The sequence below is a fragment of the Rhinopithecus roxellana genome, chromosome 1, assembly GCF_007565055.1.
Source record: "Rhinopithecus roxellana isolate Shanxi Qingling chromosome 1, ASM756505v1, whole genome shotgun sequence".
NCBI lineage: Eukaryota > Metazoa > Chordata > Mammalia > Primates > Cercopithecidae > Rhinopithecus > Rhinopithecus roxellana.
The window spans coordinates 48,052,540-48,071,621 of record NC_044549.1 but is presented as its reverse complement, the minus strand read 5'-3'; the positions used below and the strand labels follow the sequence as shown (position 1 = coordinate 48,071,621).

General features: G+C 45.4%; 1 protein-coding gene across 1 annotated transcript; it reads left to right on the top strand.

Annotated features, from left to right (window-relative positions):
• Window positions 1–6,622: 6,622 nt before the first annotated feature.
• PRR20G (proline rich 20G) lies at window positions 6,623–9,916 on the top strand. The gene is given in 3 exon segments (XM_030938148.1): window positions 6,623–6,674; window positions 9,341–9,632; window positions 9,634–9,916. Coding segments are annotated over 3 exon segments (627 nt in total).
• Window positions 9,917–19,082: the final 9,166 nt, after the last annotated feature.

Below are 19,082 nucleotides of genomic sequence, written 5' to 3'. Positions count from 1 at the left end.
AAAGAAGGAGGGAGGGGCTGTGAGCCAATAAATGAAGGCAGCTTCTAGTAGCTGGAAAAGGCAAGAAAACAGATTCTCCCCTGGATCCTCCAGAGGAAACTCAGCCTCACTGATACCTTGATTTTAGCTTTGTAAGACATATTTTGGACTTCTGACCTCCAGTGCTGTAAAATAATAAATTTGTGTTCAGTCACTAAGTTGGTAGCAATTTGTTACAGCAGCAATAGGAAACTAGTACACATGTTTTATCACTGAATCAGAATATGGTCTTGGTCTGATACTGACTTACCTTGTGGACAGCAGCAATATAACGCATAGGTTAAGACTTGAAACTCTTGAATAAGAGTCAGGTTAAAATCCTGGTTCTGCCCCACAGTAGCTGGGTGACCGTGGATAAGCCACTCAATCACGCAATGCCCCCGTTGCTTCCTTTGTAAATGAGAATAACAGTATTATCTACACACTAAAGTTGTTGGGAGGACTGAATGCATGAATATGTGAAAAGGACTGGGAACAATGCCTGGCACATGGTAGCGTCCAATAGATGTTAGCTATTATTGTTAGCTGTTACATATTTCTGACCTATTCTCATCAACTAATTCACCTGTTCCTTTGCCAATACCACACTATTTTGATAGCTGGGAAAAGCTCAACTTACTATTGTTCCTTTTTACAGCTGTTTTCCTCTGAAGTTTAATTCTCCATATAAACTTTAAAACATTTCATGCAATTCCAAGAAAGAAAAAAAACAGCATTGATTTTAACAAATGGTGTTGGAACAAACTGGACGCCCATAATTAAAAATACAAATCTCAACCCTTACTTCACACTCTACACAAAAATTAACAAAAATCATTGTTAACCTAAAGGTGAAAGCTAAAACTATAAAACTTCTAGAAGAAAATATAGAAAAATCTCTATATGACTTTGCAGTAGGCAAAGATTCTTTAGGTGGGACACAAAAATCATGAATTGTACAATAAAACATTGATGCATTTTTTGCAATGGGCACTGTGATTTGTCACTAGACCCTTCTTCAGAAATTAAGTATTCGTGACCTCAGCTGTGAGAATTGCCACCAGCAGACAGCCCTCAGTCCTTGCAGATGGACCCTAAGGGACTGCCTTGACTGAAGGAACTCCCCTGACCCTTACCCATGGGCATACTCATCCTCCAGGCAGCTTGCATCCAGCGACATTCAATGGGGGCATCAAGGCCTGGCCCTATTACCCCAACTCAGAACAGCTTTAGCAGGTCACCTTACCACCAGAATATCCCAGAGGGTCTACTGAAGCACAGTATTGAGGCTGAGTGGTCCTGCCGCTTTCCCTCTAACATCCCTAAAAGGCACACCTCATACACCTTCTGCACTCTAATTTCCATCTCAGAGTTGGCTTCCTGGGAATCCCAACTTGAGACACTGGCCCTGATTAAAATTAAAATCTGTTCTTTCAAGGACACTGTTAAGAAAATGAAAAGGCAAGCCACAGAATGGGAGAATACATTCACACTCAATACATATATTCATCAAAGACCTGTATCCATAACACACAAAGAACTCTTACAACTCAAGAATAGAAAGTCAACCCAATTAAAAGAGTAAAAGTTTTGAACAGAAACTTCACAAAAGTATCTATGGCTGTGGTCAGTGAGAACATGAAAGCCCAATAAGGATAAGAATATGCAAATGAGCACAGAACATCCTGTGGTTCCAGGGAACAAGGAGGTTCTCCAAATCAAACCAAAAGCCACAGTGATGGGGCATGTATTAGTCAGTTCTCACACTGTTGATAAAGACATACCTGAGACTGAATAATTTATAAAGAAAAAGAGGTTTAATGGACTCTTAGTTCCACGTGGCTGGGGAGGCCTCACAATCATGGCAGAGGGCAAAAGGCACATCTTATATGGAGGCAGACAAGAGAGAATGAAAACCAAGGGAAAGGGGAAACCCCTTATAAAATCATCAGATCTCATAAGACTTATTCACTACCATGAGAACAGTATGGGAGAAACAGCCCCCATGATTCAATTATCTCCTACCAGGTCCCTCCACAACATGTGGGAATTATGGGAGCTACAATTCAAGATGAGATTTAAGTGGGGACATAGCCAAACCATATCAGGGTGTGACAAAAGGACCCAGCAACCAACTGAAGGAGCTCCCAATGGCCAAGGCTGGAAACTTTGAGTGACAAAATAATTAACTAAATAATTAATAATTAAATATGTAATGAAAATATTTAACAAAATAATTAGCTAAATTATTAAATAATTAATCCCATGAAGAATTGGATTATAATCCAAAGTATACAACAGATATCCATGAGTCCATACTGATATAAATAAATGATTAGATAAATAAATACACGGGGAAGAGTAGACAAATCCCCCACACAGGAGAACTCCAAATAATTTAGGTAGCCATTCTCCTGGAAGGAGATAAGCATATTTTCCCTTTTTTAAAGTGTAGGCTACAGATAGTGACTTCCAAAAAATGCAGCAGAGAAAGAGAGGGGAAAATTACTTTATGGTGGAGAAACCTACCAACACTGCCCCAGCCAGGTGACCAGGACAAATACCATCTGTGATAAGCCGTGTTGATAGTGTGCACTCTAGACAGGATGGGATGGGACTAGCTCTTTCCGTCGGCAATCTTTTTTACAAAAACACACCATTCCAGTAGGATCATGAGGAACACATCAGATGAATTTCAGGAGAGGACATCTTACAGTATACCTGACCAGTAATCAAAGTGTCAAGGTCATCAAAAACAAGGCAAGTCTGAGAAACCCTCGCACCCAAGAGGAGCCATGACTAATTGTAATGTGGTACCCTGGATGGGGTTCTGAGACAGAAAAGGTATGTTAGTTCAAAACCGAGAATAGATCAAACATAGACTTTAGTTAATGATGTATCAGTATTGGTTAATGTATCAATAATTGTTATTTCCATACTAATTAATTATGACAAATATACCATGCTAATGTAAGATGCTAGGAATGGTAAATTTTGTGTGGGTTGCATGAGAACTCTCTGTGTTTTTTCCAACTTTTCTATGAGTCTAAAAGTATTCTAAAATAAAAACACTTAGTTTTAAGAATCCGTTAACCATATCATTAGTCATCAAGGGAATGCAAGTTGAAACCACTATGAGACACAACTCCACAGACACTAGAGTGGCTTAAAGGAAAAGGATCAGTAACATCAAGTGTTGGCAGGGATGTGGGAGTGCCTAAAACCCTCACACACTTCGGGAAGCAATGTAAAATCCCACAACCAATAGGGAAACAATTTGATAACTTTTTATAAATCTAAAAAAAAAACCCACTTGATTATTTGACCCAGAAATCTCACTTGTAGATATTTACCCAAGTAAAATGAAAGCATATGTCTGTCCAAAGTCTTGTACATGAGTGTTCCTAGCAGTTTTATTCATTATAGTCCCAAACTGGAAACAACCCAATCAACGTCCATCAGCTAGTAGTGACTGGATAAACAAACTGTGGTCTATTCATGCAATAAGACACCACCCAGCGATGAAAAGGAATGAATGACTTATGTGTTCTACAACACAGATGGACCTCAACAACATTATGTCAAGCAAGAGAAACCCGGCAGAAAAGGGGGTGTACTGTATGCTTCCACTTATGTGAAATCCTAGAACACGCAAAAATAATCTGTAGAGATAAAAAGCAGATCAGTGGTTGCTGGGGCAAGGATGGGGGAAGGGAGCTGACTGCAAAGGGACACAAGGGAACTGGCCCAGTGATGAAATTATTCTGTATCTTAGTTGTGAAGGTGGTTACCCAAGTCTACAAGTTTATCAAAATCATCAAATTGGGTACTTCAAATGGATGCATTTTACTGTGTGTAAATTGTACCTCAATGAAGTTGATTTTTTTTAAAAAACAAAAGCAACAACAACAAAAAAATTGAGAGCCTAACTGGAAAGGCATTACTTATACACTATATATATACATATATATATATATATGTATATATATATATGTGTATATATATGTGTGTGTGTGTGTGTGTGTGTATATATATATATATTGTTTTTTTTTTTTTTTTGAGACAGGGTCTGACTCTGTGTCCCGGGCTGGAATGCAGTTGTGCGATCTTCGCTCACTGCAGCCTTGACCTCCCTGGCTCAAGTAATCCTCCCACCTCAGCTTACATAGTGGATGGACCACAGGCCCCTGCCACCACACACAGGTAATGTGTTTTTTTTTTTGTTTGTTTGTTTTTGTTTTGGTAGAGATGGGGCCTTGCTATGTTGCCCAGGCTGGTCTCAAACTCCTGAACTCAAGTAATTCTCTCACCTCCATCTCCCAAAGTTCTGGGATTACAGGCATGAGACACCGTGCTTGGCCAGAATTTTTAAAACAACATTATCGGAGCAGGGTGTGGTGGCTTATGCCTGTAATCCCAGTCACTTAGGAGGCCTAGGCGGGAGGATTGCTTCAGGCCAGGAGTTTGAGATTAGCCCAGGCAACACAGCGAAACTCTGTCTGGACGACAACACCACCACCCAACTAGCAGGAGTAGTGGCGTCAGCCTGTGGTCCCAGCTACTCGGGAGGCTGAGGTGGAAATATTGCTTGAGCTTAGGAGTTCAAGACCAGCCTGGGCACATGGCGAACCCCATCTCTACAAAAAGAACAAAACTTAGGCGGGTGCAGTGGTGTGAACCGGTGGTCCCAGCTACTCGGGAGGCTGAGACAGGAGAATAGGTTCAACCCGTGAGGCGGAGGTTGCAGTGAGCTGAGATCGCACCACTGCACTCCAGCCTGGGCGACAGAGGGAGACTCTGGCTCTTTAAAAAACCAACAAGCAAACCAACCAACCAGCCAAACCACTGCAGGCGCCTTCCTCTCCGCTGGTGTGTTTGCTGCTCTCTTCCTCCTCCCCTGTGTCCGTGTGTGTACCCACAGCGGTAAACGCACGAGGTGTGTCTTAACACGTATCTCCAGCCCCATCGCCATCTCTCTGAGTTCCAGACCCTTTTTACAAAAGGCCACTTGACATCCTCACGTGGTGCCTCAAAAGCTTCTTCAACCCAACCTGCAGAAGCCAACCTCCCCATCTTCCACTCAGCGCAGGTTCCTAGTTCACCTCTGTCTGAAGGAACGGGAGGCCAAGGCTGCAGGCTCCTTCCCTCCAAGGGCTGTCTACACGGCTCACTTTCCCTTGCAGATTTATCTCCCTCCCGGGGAACGTTCTCTGCCTCTGACGCCCACAGTCTTAGCCTAACACGATCCTGCGCCCAGCCCCTAGTGCTGTGTAGCCTCCTTGCCTCTAGGAGTTAACCAGGGCACCCTGAGTTCTCTCCTTCACAGCTAGTCTGACCGTTTTTCAAATGTTCACCCACTCAGGACACTGTTCTGAGGTTTCCCGGAACAAGACCAGCTCCTGCGGCCCCTGCCCCCACCTCGCACACCCGGGACCTGGGCCTGGTCTCCCTCTCCATTCGCGGAATGGGCTGGCCTCCCTTCCAGTCCGGGCCTCAGCGCCCGTTCTTCACCCCCTGCCTCCCTCCCTGCCCTTCCCAGCCCGGTTCACGTCGACTAATTTCAAATTCCAAATTCCAAACTTCAGCACAAATATCCCCCCACCAACGCTTTCCTTCACCACGCTCAGATCTAATCAAATCAAATCTTCCTATTTGCTACTCTCACGGCACCACACCTCCCTTTTGCTGGCACTTACTTGTAATTATGAATTTTTTTTCTCAACAATTAGATTGATCAATCAACCACTGACATCTGTGAACGGGGGCTTCACGGTGGGCCCCATTTGACAGGCAAAGGACTGGCCCAATGACCTTCCAAGCTCAGTCAGGCCCACCCCAGCTGGCCCCGCCCCTGACCTCTCCCATCACGTGATGGCCTCACCGCCTTTTAAGGGGGAGCGCGCGAGGCTGCGAGCAGTCAGTCAGCTTTCTGCCGGGCTCTCAGCTAGGACCGCTGGGTGCTCCCTCCTGCCTGCCTGGTAGGGGGCGCATTTGAGGGCGACGTCGGAGCCATAGCCGTGATCCTGTGGACACTTCCAGCTCCTCGGGCTTCTCCTCATAGAAGAAAGCCAGCTGCAGGGAGATCAGGTGTGTGTCTGGGTGTCCCTGAGGGGTGGGTAGAGTTCGCGTGGGTACAGGTGGGAACAGAATCCTCAGTGCTCTAGAAGGCCGAGGCCACATCCCTTGTCACCACTGCCTTCTTCGCAACTCGGTTCCCCATCCTCCATCTTTTTTCTCTCTTCCGCTACGGAGGGATCATTCCTCCACGAGGCCTAAGTCTCCCCGGTACCAGCTTTGCCTGAAGAAACTGGGATAAGTTAATCAAGCCGCCTCTAGGCCAATCCCTGCTTGCTACTGGCTCCCCCTTGGAAATCCCTTACAGTGTGGAAGTCTTCCCCCACCCCAACTCCCACCTTCTTCACAGGATCCCCTTGGCTGCGCCCCGCGGGCTCTGTGCAAATGCTCTGAGGCCCGTGAGCGGCGGTGGCCCTGGAGGAGGGGGTGAGGTAGGGTCCGCATCGCTGCGTGACGCTTGAGAAATTAGGCTGCGGTTTAACACCCTGACTGACCCGTTTTCCTCCCCATTCCCTCCTGCAGATTCCTCATGGAGGAACCAAGGCGTTCGAAACGACTTCGCTCCATGGCCCCTAATCAAGGTACCGTCAAACATCTACCATTCTCTTTAATTTTTTCCAGATTTTTACTTTACTTTTGGTATTGACTTATAGAACTTAGATATGCAAATGTGACATGTTATGAAAAGCAGCAGCCCCTGCTCCTTCTCAGTCTCTCGCACCTTTGGGACCACCACTTCCATCTGGGTAGCCATTACTTCTAGCATTTCCTCTCATTCTTTAAATAACATGTGTACCCTACTGCTATTTCTTTTCCGCTTAGACTTTATTTATGGTCTTCCCGCTAGACTAGTGGAATATTTAGCTGTAGTTCATACATTGCCACCACCACCACCACTCACCACCACCACCACTCACCCAGCCATACCCATCCCAGGGCACACACCCTGTGCTCCTCCCCCACTGCCCAGGAGCCAGGAGGACACTAGGATTACTTTGCACCTCTTGCATAACTTGAGTTTTTCCAGGACTTAATACTTCTCCTCGGTTATGATGTGTTCACTTATCACGAATCCATTCCCCAATTCTTCCCCAACTGCTTAAATTCAAACCCAATCAAGCATTCTCTCAGTTTCACTTTCTCATAGCCTGTTCCAACCGGGACTGGCTGCTCCTAGTCAGCTCCCAGCTGCCACTCCAGGATCTCCTTTCCACATCATCTGGGAAATTCCTTTTCCTCTTTTGAATTTTATCCCATTTCCTATGTCTGGTGTCTTTTCTTTCTTATTTTACTTTTTCTCTTTGGAAGAGTGAGTTCTCACACTATGTCTCGATCTGTGTATGATAAACCAGTACTCTCACATTGTTCTTTTCCGGAGGTATTGGAATTGATGGCCATTGCCAAATTACTCTTGAAAACATTTCCCTTCATACACTGTCCTAAATCTTTTAATCTTGTCTAGTTTGATAGACACATTACAGTAAAGCATGCTTTGAAGGGAAATTATTTAAGATCTTGCTTGTCTGCAAACATCTTAGTTCTAATTCCTAAGGGATACTTTGGTTGGATATCAAATTTTGGGTGGGAAGTCCATTTCACTTCAAAAATTGTGAAGACATTTTCTATTATCTTCTAGATTTAATTGCTGCTTTTGAGCTGTCTGATTTTTGAGACATGTTGAATCTTGACCGTTTCCATATTGCCTTTCCTCCCTTTCTCTTTCTCCCTCTCTGGAAGATTTTAGGATCTTTCGTTGTCACCACCACTCTGGAATTTTATGGGGATGTGTCTCAGTAACAATACGCTTCTAATTTTCTTTTCTCTTCCTTCTTTTCCATCATTTGGATTTTAGCTCTCTTTTCTGGGAGTTCTCAATACTGTCCTCCAAAATTTCCGTGGAGATTTTTTATTTCTGCTCTCACAATTTTAATTTCAAAAAGCTGTAGTTTTCTGAATATTCCTTTTCAAAAGTACCCTATAATTGATTCATGGGCATAATTCCTTCTATCTCTCTGGGGATATTATAGATGTTTTTGGAAAGTCTCATGTGTGGCATAACTGTTTTCCTCCAAGTTGGCTTTTCTTGTATTATTGTTCTATTTCTTGTGTTACAGCCTTTCCTCTGATGTTTGGCGATCTCTGATTGCTGCTTATAGTTTTAAAAGTGGGACCCGGAAGAAGCTGTTGGGAGCCCCAAGCCTGTGGATGGGGCTTGTTGATTGGGTTCCACAGAATATATATGGTTGGGCTATGTAACTGGGCGACCCTAGATGCCAGTTTCTTGGGATTTTTTCTTAGGCTACACAGGTTTCCCTAGGAAGAATATTCAGATGATCTTCAATGCCTGCTCTGTCATTGATAAAATTCTGTAGACGTTTGTCTAGTTTTGGACTCCTGTTCTGTTCCATTGCTCAATCATGTATCTGTGTGAACACCTCCCCTCCCTACCAGCTAGCTTATAGCTACCCTAGGCTTCTTTCCTCCTGGAAGCCATACAACTACTCCCGGCCCCCCTGTCACCTAGAATCCTATCCCTCCCTGCTATCCCTACTAATCCTCTCTCACCTCTGCCTTTCTAAATCCCACCCATCATCCTTGATATCCCCAGCTTATGTTAACTTCTCCAATAAGACTTTCTGATCATCTCCTTCCCAATACATGTTAAGCTTACTTGACCCAGAACACTAATCTAAACATTTCTCTTCTAGTAACTCAGTTCTTTTAAGGACCCAGGGGTTGGCATGTTATTATACCAATTTATGAAAAGGGGCACTGATGCCCAGATAAGTGAAGGTGCCTGGGAATACAACCCCAGCATTCTGGATCCGGAGCCACCTCCCTTATGATACCCTTCACCTCCCAGCTGGTCACTCATTAGCATCATTCATTTTTAGGTGTTCTGTTTGTCTCTCCTACTGAGGTTTAAGCACAGCAAGGGCAGGCAACATGTCATTTTTATTCAAACTCAGCCTCTGCAGGGAACTGTAGACTCATTTACTTATTAGTAAAATGGCGGTCATAATATCTGACTGACAAGGTCATTGCAAAGACTTGAGAGGCTCATGGAAAGTGCTGAGCCCAGGCTAGGCCCTTGGACAGACAGGTGCTCCTGAGGGCATCTCCTGACCTTCACACTGTTTGCCTGGGTTCCCCTGGGCCCTCCCTGAACCCCTTTCCTTGTCTCCCTTCCTGAAGGCTTCCTGGGCGGCCCCTACTCCATCTCCTCACACTCTGCTTCTCTTTTTAGCTTCAGGTGGGCCTCCTACAGAGCCAGGCTGCTCTGGTGTGGACCATGAAGACCCTATAGAGCCAGTCCAACTCGCAAAACCCACTGCTTATGTGAAACCCATGAGATGGGAGCCCCCAGCTCGCGCAGAGCTGGCTCGTCCTGCAGGAAGAGGCTGGCGCAGGGGAGGAAGCTGGCGGGCAGGTCGAGGCCGTGGCAGTGGGGTCGTGCTCCGCAGGGTCCCCGGCCAGAGAGAGGGGCCAGACGTGTACCTCCATCTGAACTACCATGGAGAGCCAGGCCACCAGGGGAACCGGAAGCCGGGCAGAACCAGCCTTCTCTTTTACTGAAGCAGCTCCTATGCCCGGAATTGTGCAGGAAGGCCCCGGTCCCCATGCAGCCCAGCCTGAGGTGGGGTTTCAGGAGCACCTCCTGCTCCTGGGCCTCTGCGGCTGTGGCCAGCAGCCCATATTGGCCCTCTATCCCTGTATCGGGTTCAGGCCTCTGGGTGGCTCAGCTTTTTTGCGCATCATGCAGACCTCCAGTGGCACCTACGTGCACGAGGTCCCAGTGTACCTTGCCCACACTGCACACTAACCTCTGTCACCCATATTGCTGGCAGCCTCCCTTTCTTCCACCTGAACGTTCCCCCATCCGCAAACTCTAGCCCCATTTCTGCTCCACTCCTCCCTGCCCATCCCAGCCAGGGCCCTCACTTTGTGTTGTCATGTGCCTCCAAGTCCTCCTCCAGGATCCTGACAGTAGTCATCTGCTTCCAATGTCCCTCTTGCCTCTGCTTTGTATGTTCTGTCAAAGATACAGATGCATGGAATTCCTCAATGCTTATTCAAATAAACCAGCAGCTTCCTGAGTCCTTTTAGTGTGCTTATATTAAAAGCCAATTAAAGATACTTGGGATGAAAAACAAGGTTGTTGGAATCCAAAGTTATGTTGATGATTTGAATCACAGAATAGATAGGACTGAGAAATAAAAAACTAGATATTTGGGCAAGAGAGAGATGGAGAGTGTGACAGAGCAGTCACCCAGGGAGCTCTCCTGTGGATCCACAGGTCATCTAACGTGGAGCTCCCCAGGGATCCATCATCCTGGGGATCAGAGGTCATGTAACATGGAGTTCTCCTGGGATCCATTGTCCTGAGGATCCACAGGTCATGTAAGGTGGAGTTCTTCTGGGATCCATTGCCCTGAGGATCCACAGGTCATGTAATGTGAATCTCTTACGGGATCCATTGTCCTGAGGATCCACAGGTCATCTAACATGGAGCTCTCCCAGGATCCATCATCCTGAGGATTTGCAGGCTATCTAACATAGAGCTCTCCCAGGATCCATCGTCCTGAGGATCCACAGGTCATCAAAAATGGAGCTCTCCTGCAATCCATTGTCCTGAGGATCCACAGGTCATCTAACGTGAAGCTCCCCTGGGATCCATTGTCCAGAGGATACTCAGGTCATTTAGCATGGAGCTCCCCTGGGATCCATTGTCCTGAGGATCCACAGGTCACCTAACATGGAGCTCCCCCAGGATCCATCATCCTGAGGATGAGAGGTCATCAAATATGGAGCTCCCCTGGGAACTGTCATCCTAGGTATCCAGAGGTCATCTATCCTGGAACTCCCCTGAGATCCATCATCCTGCGGATCCACACGTCATGGGATGTGGAGTTCCCTCACAATCTGTCCTGAGGATCAGAGGTCATCTAACATGTATCTCCCTCAGGATCCATTGTCCTGAGTATTCACAGGTCATCTAATGTGGAACTCTGCTGGGATTCGTTATCCTGAGGATCCACATGGCATGTGATGTGGAGCTCCCTCATGATCCATTGTCCTGAGGATCAGAGGCCATCTAACTTGGAGCTCTTCCGTGATCCGTCATCCTGAGGATCCAGAAGTCATCTAACATGGAGCTCTCCCAGGATCCATCATCCTGGGGATCCACAGGATCCATCGTCCACAGGATCCAGAAGTCATCTAACATGGAGAGCCTGAACATTTGGATGACAGCAAAATACGAGGAAATTATGGCTATATGAATTCTCCCAATGAAGGAAAGATGGGCCATCTTTGACCTGCCTGTGTGCCCAGCCTCAGCTCGTAGTAGACCTCTTCCTTTGGCCCCATCCCCTAGGTTGGTTTTCTGGCTCCTGGCCTGGGCTGCTCCTGCCACCTGAGGGCCAGAGGGCCACATCTGCCACACAGGTGAACACCTTGCAGTGACAGCAGTGTGGAAAATGATTTTCTAATCATTTCAAGATCACTCTCAGTTGTTTCAAGATTTGATCATAGTTCATGAAAAACTTGGCCAATTCACGGGTTCACTGCTAGCTCAGTGCCCCCCTACTTCTCTTTCTTGGAGGGACTTGCCAAGATGCAGGCATCAGGAGGCTCTTCCAGTCCTAGGGAGACATCAGCATTCTAGATCCACTGCTGAGAGGTCTTTCTGCTTCTACTCATGGCACTCTGGGTCTTCTGATCTTCCAGATGACTCAAGTCTTCCAAGGAGAACTTGGATGACCCCCTGCCCTCAGGTAGGTAGAGATCCCACTGCCTGCCTCAGGGCCCTTTGCCAAGATGCCCCCCAAAACCCATGTACCTCCACTCTTTACTCAAAGATGGCAGGATTCTAGCTCATGACCCATTGTCCTGCTTTTCTTTGCTCTGTCATTTCCCTCCCACTTCTATCAACTTCTGGTCAAATGGACAAGTCCCAGGCCCCCTTTCTGCACCGAACACTCCCATTTTCTCCCCAACTGTCTTCCTCCCTCCAGCTCCAGGAGCTCATCTTGTCCTGCAGAGTGGGTACAATGCGGCCCAGATAGTCAAAGATCCTTTAATGCCTCTTCTCTGTAGCAAAACCTTCTCCCCAGAATGTGCTTTGAGGCTTTGGATTTTGGTAAGCAAAAACTAGGATTTCAAGACTCATTTTTTTTAAACTATAGATTTCAATAGTATATTTTGCAAGTTAAAAAAAGCACATATCTCAGCAGCACAGAATTGCAAAATCATTTAAATCACCTTTGAATTTAAAATTGTGTCATAATCTTGCACCACTGATGGAATGTGAGTGTAGAATGCTATTAATGGGTCTAGGATGTTGGGAGAATGACTGGGGTAACAAGTGGGATCACATTTAGTGGCTCATAACAGAAAACAAAGATAACACTGGCTGAAACAAAACTTAAACTTATTTCTCTCACAAATGGAAGAAGCTTGCTGGTTTGAAGTCCAGGTCTTATATGGCAGCTTTAGGAGCTTTCGTCTTGGTGCTCCATTCTAGGGTGTGACTTCTAGTCTCACAGTCACCTCATGATCCAAAATGGCTGCTGGAGTTCCAGACATCATATCTTAGTTCCAAGAAGCAGGAAATAGAGGGGAAAAAACCCTCAAAACTAAAAAAGCAACCTCTGAGTCATCTTTCTTAGAGCAGCCTTCCTGGAAGTCTAGCTCTAGTACTCTTTCTCTTCTGGCTCAGCAGCCCAAACTGTTACATGGTCATGCCTGGCTGCAAGGGAGGAAGGGAAACAAAATTTTCGAACTCATTGCTTCTCCAAGTAATATCTGGGTCTGTCTTAAGGAAGAAGTGGAGAATGGATACAATGTAGCAAATAGCAGTCCCCAACATAACAGAGTAAAATAAATTGCAAAGAAAATAAACATCTGTCAATGCTTTAAAAATATTCCACCACAAGCCATTTTTGTCAGGCATCCAAAACTGTTAGTAATATTTTGAATAGAAGTGGGTTTGTTGAACATTTAATTTAAGTAAAAAAATTTTTTACAATGTTGAGTCTTTTTATCCAAAACTAAGGTATCCAAAATACATGTCTCCATTTACTCACTTGTGGAGAAAGGAGGGGCTGACCCATTTTGGGGAGAGGGTTAGCTCCTTGACAATCTTCTCAGTTTTATTGGAATTGGGCACATTGCTATGAGTCTGTTTGGCTTTCTGTTTATTCCTGAGTCAAGTCTGTCCCCAGTACAGCTTCCAGGCTGCTACCCCTCCACCATCTTGTTGAAAGGCTTTCCATTTTGCATATCCATAGGAATCAGCTGGGGAGTTGAGAGGTGGATAATGGTCAATCCATTTCAAACCACCTCAGAGGGGTGGATTTCACCAGCTTAGGGTCTGGCATAGGCAACAGAGTATTCAAAACGTCTCTAGGTGACTTGTATGGGTGGGTAACTTTTGCTATTCCCTAGTTCCCTGGGATTCTGCCTGAAGTCTCTCCTGAGATGGCCACTAGGAGGGCTGAATCAATCCTACAATGTTGGCAAAGGTCCAGACTACCTTGCAAGGCAAAGAAAGCATGCATACATGAAATTCTAGCCCATTTGCCTTCACTTCTACAGAAAAGTCCAGCTGCAGAATGGTACTGAAATTAATGCTTCCATCCTGAGCTCACGCTTCTCCTCCCTGCAGAACAAAATTTGGCCATACCCTAAGCGGATGAAATCAGGAATATGTGCAAAAGGAGTATGGGGGTGGTGCTTTTTCTTCAGAGTCTGAGGGTCTAAGTAGTCCCAATGATTCAGGATACATTCTAGAGGAATGCAGGCTGAAGATGGTTGGTAACCCATCTGGAAGAGAGGACAGAGGAGGAAAAAGGTTTTTTCCTCTCTCTACAGTCTGAGGGTCAGAGGGGTCTCAGTGATTCAGAATACACTCAAGGGGAGTGCAGGCTGAAGATGGTTGGTTACCCATCTGATAAGAGGGAAAAAGGCATTCCTTTGTTCCTTTTCCTTCCAGTGAATACCCGGGGTATGTGAGGGAGACAAAGAAAGTGTCCCATTTCTTTCTTCTGACCTTATATCCCTGAGTTCCAGTGACCTGTGCAGGTGCTGACTGTGGGTGCAGGTGCAACCTTCACCCATGAAGACAGAGGAGGCATAGCCAGCAGGAATATTCACACTCACCTGTGTTGTGCCTAAGCCTCCTGCTGTCAGTAACCTTTGAGTTCCCTAGACCTCATCTGTGCCATGGATGTGAGCATGACCTCCATCCATGAAGCAGAAGGGCCCTAATCAACATGAATTAGTCATGCTCACCTGTGCTGTGCCCTAGACTTCTGTCTTATGCCTTTGAATCTCTCAGATCTAGTTTTCCTTTCTAGGGCCTCAAACCAAAACTTGGGAAAAAGATGCCTCAGGAGGGTGTATGGATCCATTAAATTAGTCTCAGTTGGCCCTCACCAAATTGAAGCCAGTAACCAGCAAGGCAACCCCTCCATTGCTTCCCTATCATAAACAGGTGGAGCTGTGGGACCAGGTCCTCTTCAAACACGGGAGAGAAAGGAAGTCCTGGAAATAGGGAACCTGGCCTCATGAGATTCCTCCCAAAATGACAACTTAAGTGTAGGGGAGGGGAAGGTGCCTGGGGAAAAAGCCTCTTGTCCTATGCATATGGGTTCCTTCAGCAGGAGAAAGAAAACTCTCAATCATTATATTCTTCTAGCTTCTAAGAACAGACAGACACCACATTGTTCTCATTTACGCTCCTGATGACTAAACCAAATGCTCATTCTACCCAGCAATATTTCTATGGTTTACAACAACATTCTTAACGTTTAACATTGTATATAAAGGAGAGACAGGACCAGACAAACCTTGACAGAAAGAAAGAGAAAGAAAGAAAGAAAGAAAGAAAGAAAGAAAGAAAGAAAGAAAGAAAGAAAGAAAAGAAAGAAAGAAAGAAGAAAGAAAGAACAGGAAGAGAAGAAGGAAGGAAGGAAGGAAGGAAGGAAGGAAGGAAGGAAGGAAGGAAGGAAGGAAGGAAGGAAGGAAGGAAGGAAGGAACCAGAGGTCCTTTTGCTGACACCCTAACAGGTGGTTGGGGACTGGAGTTAGTTCACGGGCCTTTGGATAACACCAAGGTGTAGCCTCAGCCAGATACCTTCGATTGCCCTAGGACCTCCTTCTGGTCCCACGGGACAGCTAGACCTCTGTGAAGGGAAACTGGTTTGGAGCAAAGCCAACATTCCCAACACCTGAGGGTGATGGGGGATTGATGGTGTCCTTTCCAGTAAGCCTTCTCTCTGTGTCATAAGTTTGCCAGCCGCGCTAGTCACTTTTAACTGGCTGACAGATGCTCAGTATTTTTCTTTCATTTTAACTATTGTTAAATGTGGATAAAAAGCAGATCCACTTTTACTCACCTTTCCAGAGATCCCAGATGAGCCCCCAAAATGTTATGGGATCTTTTGTGTGTCACTTTTCTGGCTGGAAGTGTCTGTGGCTGGTGGCACCTTTGTCTGAGTTCTTGCCCTGCATCCAGGAAGAATGAGGTATGCAGACAAGTGGAGGGTGAGCAAGATGAAAAGGAGCCTTACTGAGTATTAGAACAGCTCAGAGGAGACCCACAGTGAGTAGCTCCTCTCTGTAGGCAGGTTGTCCCATCCAGTATTCAGCTCTCAGCAGAGAGGAGGCCTGGAGTGGGTGAAGTGGGTGGCTCCTCTCTGCTGGCAGGTCAATTCAATGAGTGTTCAGCTCTCAGCAGAGAGGAGACGCTAGAGAGGGTAGCTCTTCTTTGCAACTGGTTGTCCCCATCTCTGCTGCTCTCATCAGAAAGGAAGCCTTGGAGAGGGTGGCTCTTCTCTGCAGCAGGTCGTCCTGACTTCTGCTGCTCCCAGCAGAGAAGAGGCCCTGGAGAGGGTAGCTTCTCTCTGCAGCTGGTAGTCCCAACATCTGTGCAGGTCTCTGAAGCTCTAAGGAAAGAGGGTAGCTCCTCTCTGCAGCTGGTTGTCCAGTTGTCTGCTCAGCTCTGGCTGAACCAAGGGCTTTTATGGGCTTCAGAGGGGAGGAAACGCATGTGGATTGGTCCATGGGCGGCTATGGGCTGCCTGGAAAAGACACCACAATTTCCCAGGTCAGGCCTCACCAGGGACTGCCCCCTTCCACTCAGCAGTCTGCCTGCCTACTGCTGCCCTTCATGGCACCCATGCTTGGCCCTTACTTTGTTCCGAGATTGGAGCGGGCACTGACAGCAGAGGGAAGACAGCAGGAGCAGGCATTTCTGAGCCTGCCAGGGAAGGGGGGCCTTCCAAGAGTTCAGGCATGCCTGAGTCGGCAGCCGTGGTTTGGGCAGGTGCAGCTTCACATAGGGAGGTGGGTTGTGGGGAGGTGGGGCACAAGGCTTCTGCCTGCTCTGTGGAGTGGGAAGCCCAGATCTACAGTCACAGTTTGGGTGGCTGCAGCTGCAACCAGAAGGGCAAGGCTTCTGCCTTATCCCCACCCCCAAGAGCACATGGAGGCTCAAATCTACAGCCACCCAAGTTCTGTGCAGCCCTTCCTGGGAGGGTGGGGCTCCTGCCTGTTCCATGGAGTGGAAGGCCTGGGTGTGCAGCCACAGGTTGGGTGGCTGCAGCAGCACCCAGGAAGCTCCTGCCCCAACTCAGAAGGGGTGAAGCTCCCGCTTGTCCCTGGCTCCTGCCGGCTCCATGGAGCATGCATCCCCTGCCACGCCTCAGTGCTGCAGTTGGCATGATGGCAGTGGTAGGCTGTCCAGAGCAGTTGCTGCCATCACTTTGGTACCTTGCTTTATTTTGGTCAACATTGTATCTTTGGTATTAATTCATGCTGAAAAATTCCATTTTATGAACTGAAGAAAGTGTAAATATCACAGCCTTACCAACAACAACATTTTTCCTTTTTTAAATTGTAGTCCCAAACAATGTGGCAACAAACACCCTCCCACATATCTTCTGGGTGCACGTGAATGGGAATCTCTCTAGAGTGGGTACCTAAACGTTGAGTTTCCGGATAGTAACACAAGTGCATCTTCAACTTTTCTAAGTATCTCCCAACTGCTCTTCCAGGCGGGCCATGCCCACTGGCCCCCAGCCAGCAACAGTTTACACATCACCTGTCCTTTGTCAATGCTTGGTACAGCTATGCTTCTAACTTTATACATGATTTTGCATTTCCCTGATGAGCAGTGATATTGAGCAACTCGTCTAATGACCCTTGTCCATTCTCATTCTTTCTGGAATTCCCATCTCATGCTTAGCCCACCACGTCACTAACTTTAAAATGGCAATAATAACATCACTTCCCTAGCAGGTGCTATTAATTAAATGAGGCCATGAAGTGAAGTGTTTGGAATGAGTCTGTGCCCCCTTGCTGTGGGTGCTAAGTACTCTATATGTTTGTACTGTGATGCACATATGCATACATTATATCAAGGTTTTACTTGCAGTATTTATGTGTCCTATATCTTTAGTTAACTTCTTGTTATTTTTCTTATCTATCAATTTCTGAGAGGCAAATACTATAATCTCCCACTATGAGTAAGAATTTGTTCATTTTTCCTTATTTTTTGTTCCAATTTTTGCTTTTTAGTAATGTAAAGGCTAATTGTTGAGGCACACAGGTCAGTTTTTATATCTGGTAAATTCCTAGTGAAGTTTTCCTGTTATCTTTATATACTCACTATCTTTTTTCCCAACAATACTTTTTTCAAACTTATATGCTTAAATACTTTTTAAAGTTTACAATTGATTTATATTAACATAGCTATAGCTATGTTCAAAATTCATTAACAATTACTTTATTTTTTTCATCTTTTTATTACTGAAGTTTGGACCAATTTGTTGTGAGTGTGTTTCCTATAATTAGCACATTGAAAAACTTAGCTTTGTCTCACCTGAGAGTTTGTCTTTAATTTGAGGGTTTAGTATTCGCATTTACTTCTGTCATCTCCTTTTGGGGCATTTACCATGGTTTTCCTTTGTGCCTCTCCCATTACCTTTCTTACCTTCCATGGGTGTGATTGAATTTGTTTTCTTTCTCCATTTCACCTTTTCTGGTTTCAGAGTTCTCCAGTGTATTAGGTTGAACCATATGAAATTGCCATTATGTTGGTCAAAATTGGTCAGATATCAGCAACTTCATGAGGTTCAATCCAATGCCTCTATTCTTTTAATGATTACTCTTATTTTTTTAACATGCATACTTGACTCAATGAAGTCAACAATTAGTGAAGCTCTACCTTCTCTTGAATGCTATAAAGACCTTAGAATATGTTTGCTCTGATCAACTTTTCCATTTTACATGGTTTTATGATGTAATATTTTAGTTTCATTTCATCATCACCAACATAATCCTTATTAATACCATTGATATTTACTGTCAATACTTATTTCACTATATGTCTGTGTTCTACCAATTCATTTGCTGTCTTTTCATGCATTACTCTTTTGTTTGGAGTTCAGTTTCTTCCCTCCTGAAGTACACTCTAGAGATTTTTAGCAAAGAACTTTTAGCGGTAAACTCTTTCAACCTGTCTGAAAATGTCTTTATTTCACTGTCATTCTTGAGTAAATATTTGGCTGGATATAAAATTCTAGTTTGGCATCTATTTTCTTTCAGTGCTTTGAAGATATTTTTCTGTTGTTTTAGGCCACAGTTGCTGCTGTTCAGAAACTTCTTGATAGTTCCAGCTTTGTTCTTTGGAGGCAAACTTTTGTTCCTCTCTGGGTTCTTTTATAATTTCTTTTTGTCTTTAGTGTTCTGAAGTTTCTCTATGAGAAGCTCATATGTAGAAGACAATCTTCCGTGACAAACCGAAACCCTGGGCCTCCCCTCCTGAGGACCTGGAGTCTGACTTTTAACTTTGCCTCTTGGTGTAGGGACCATAAGCTAAGAAGCTGAGACAGGGTGGGTTCCTGGGACACCCACCCCCAGCACCTAGTATAAACCCAAATAAAGCCACAATGCAAGGGTGCTTTAACAACCTAGCCACCATA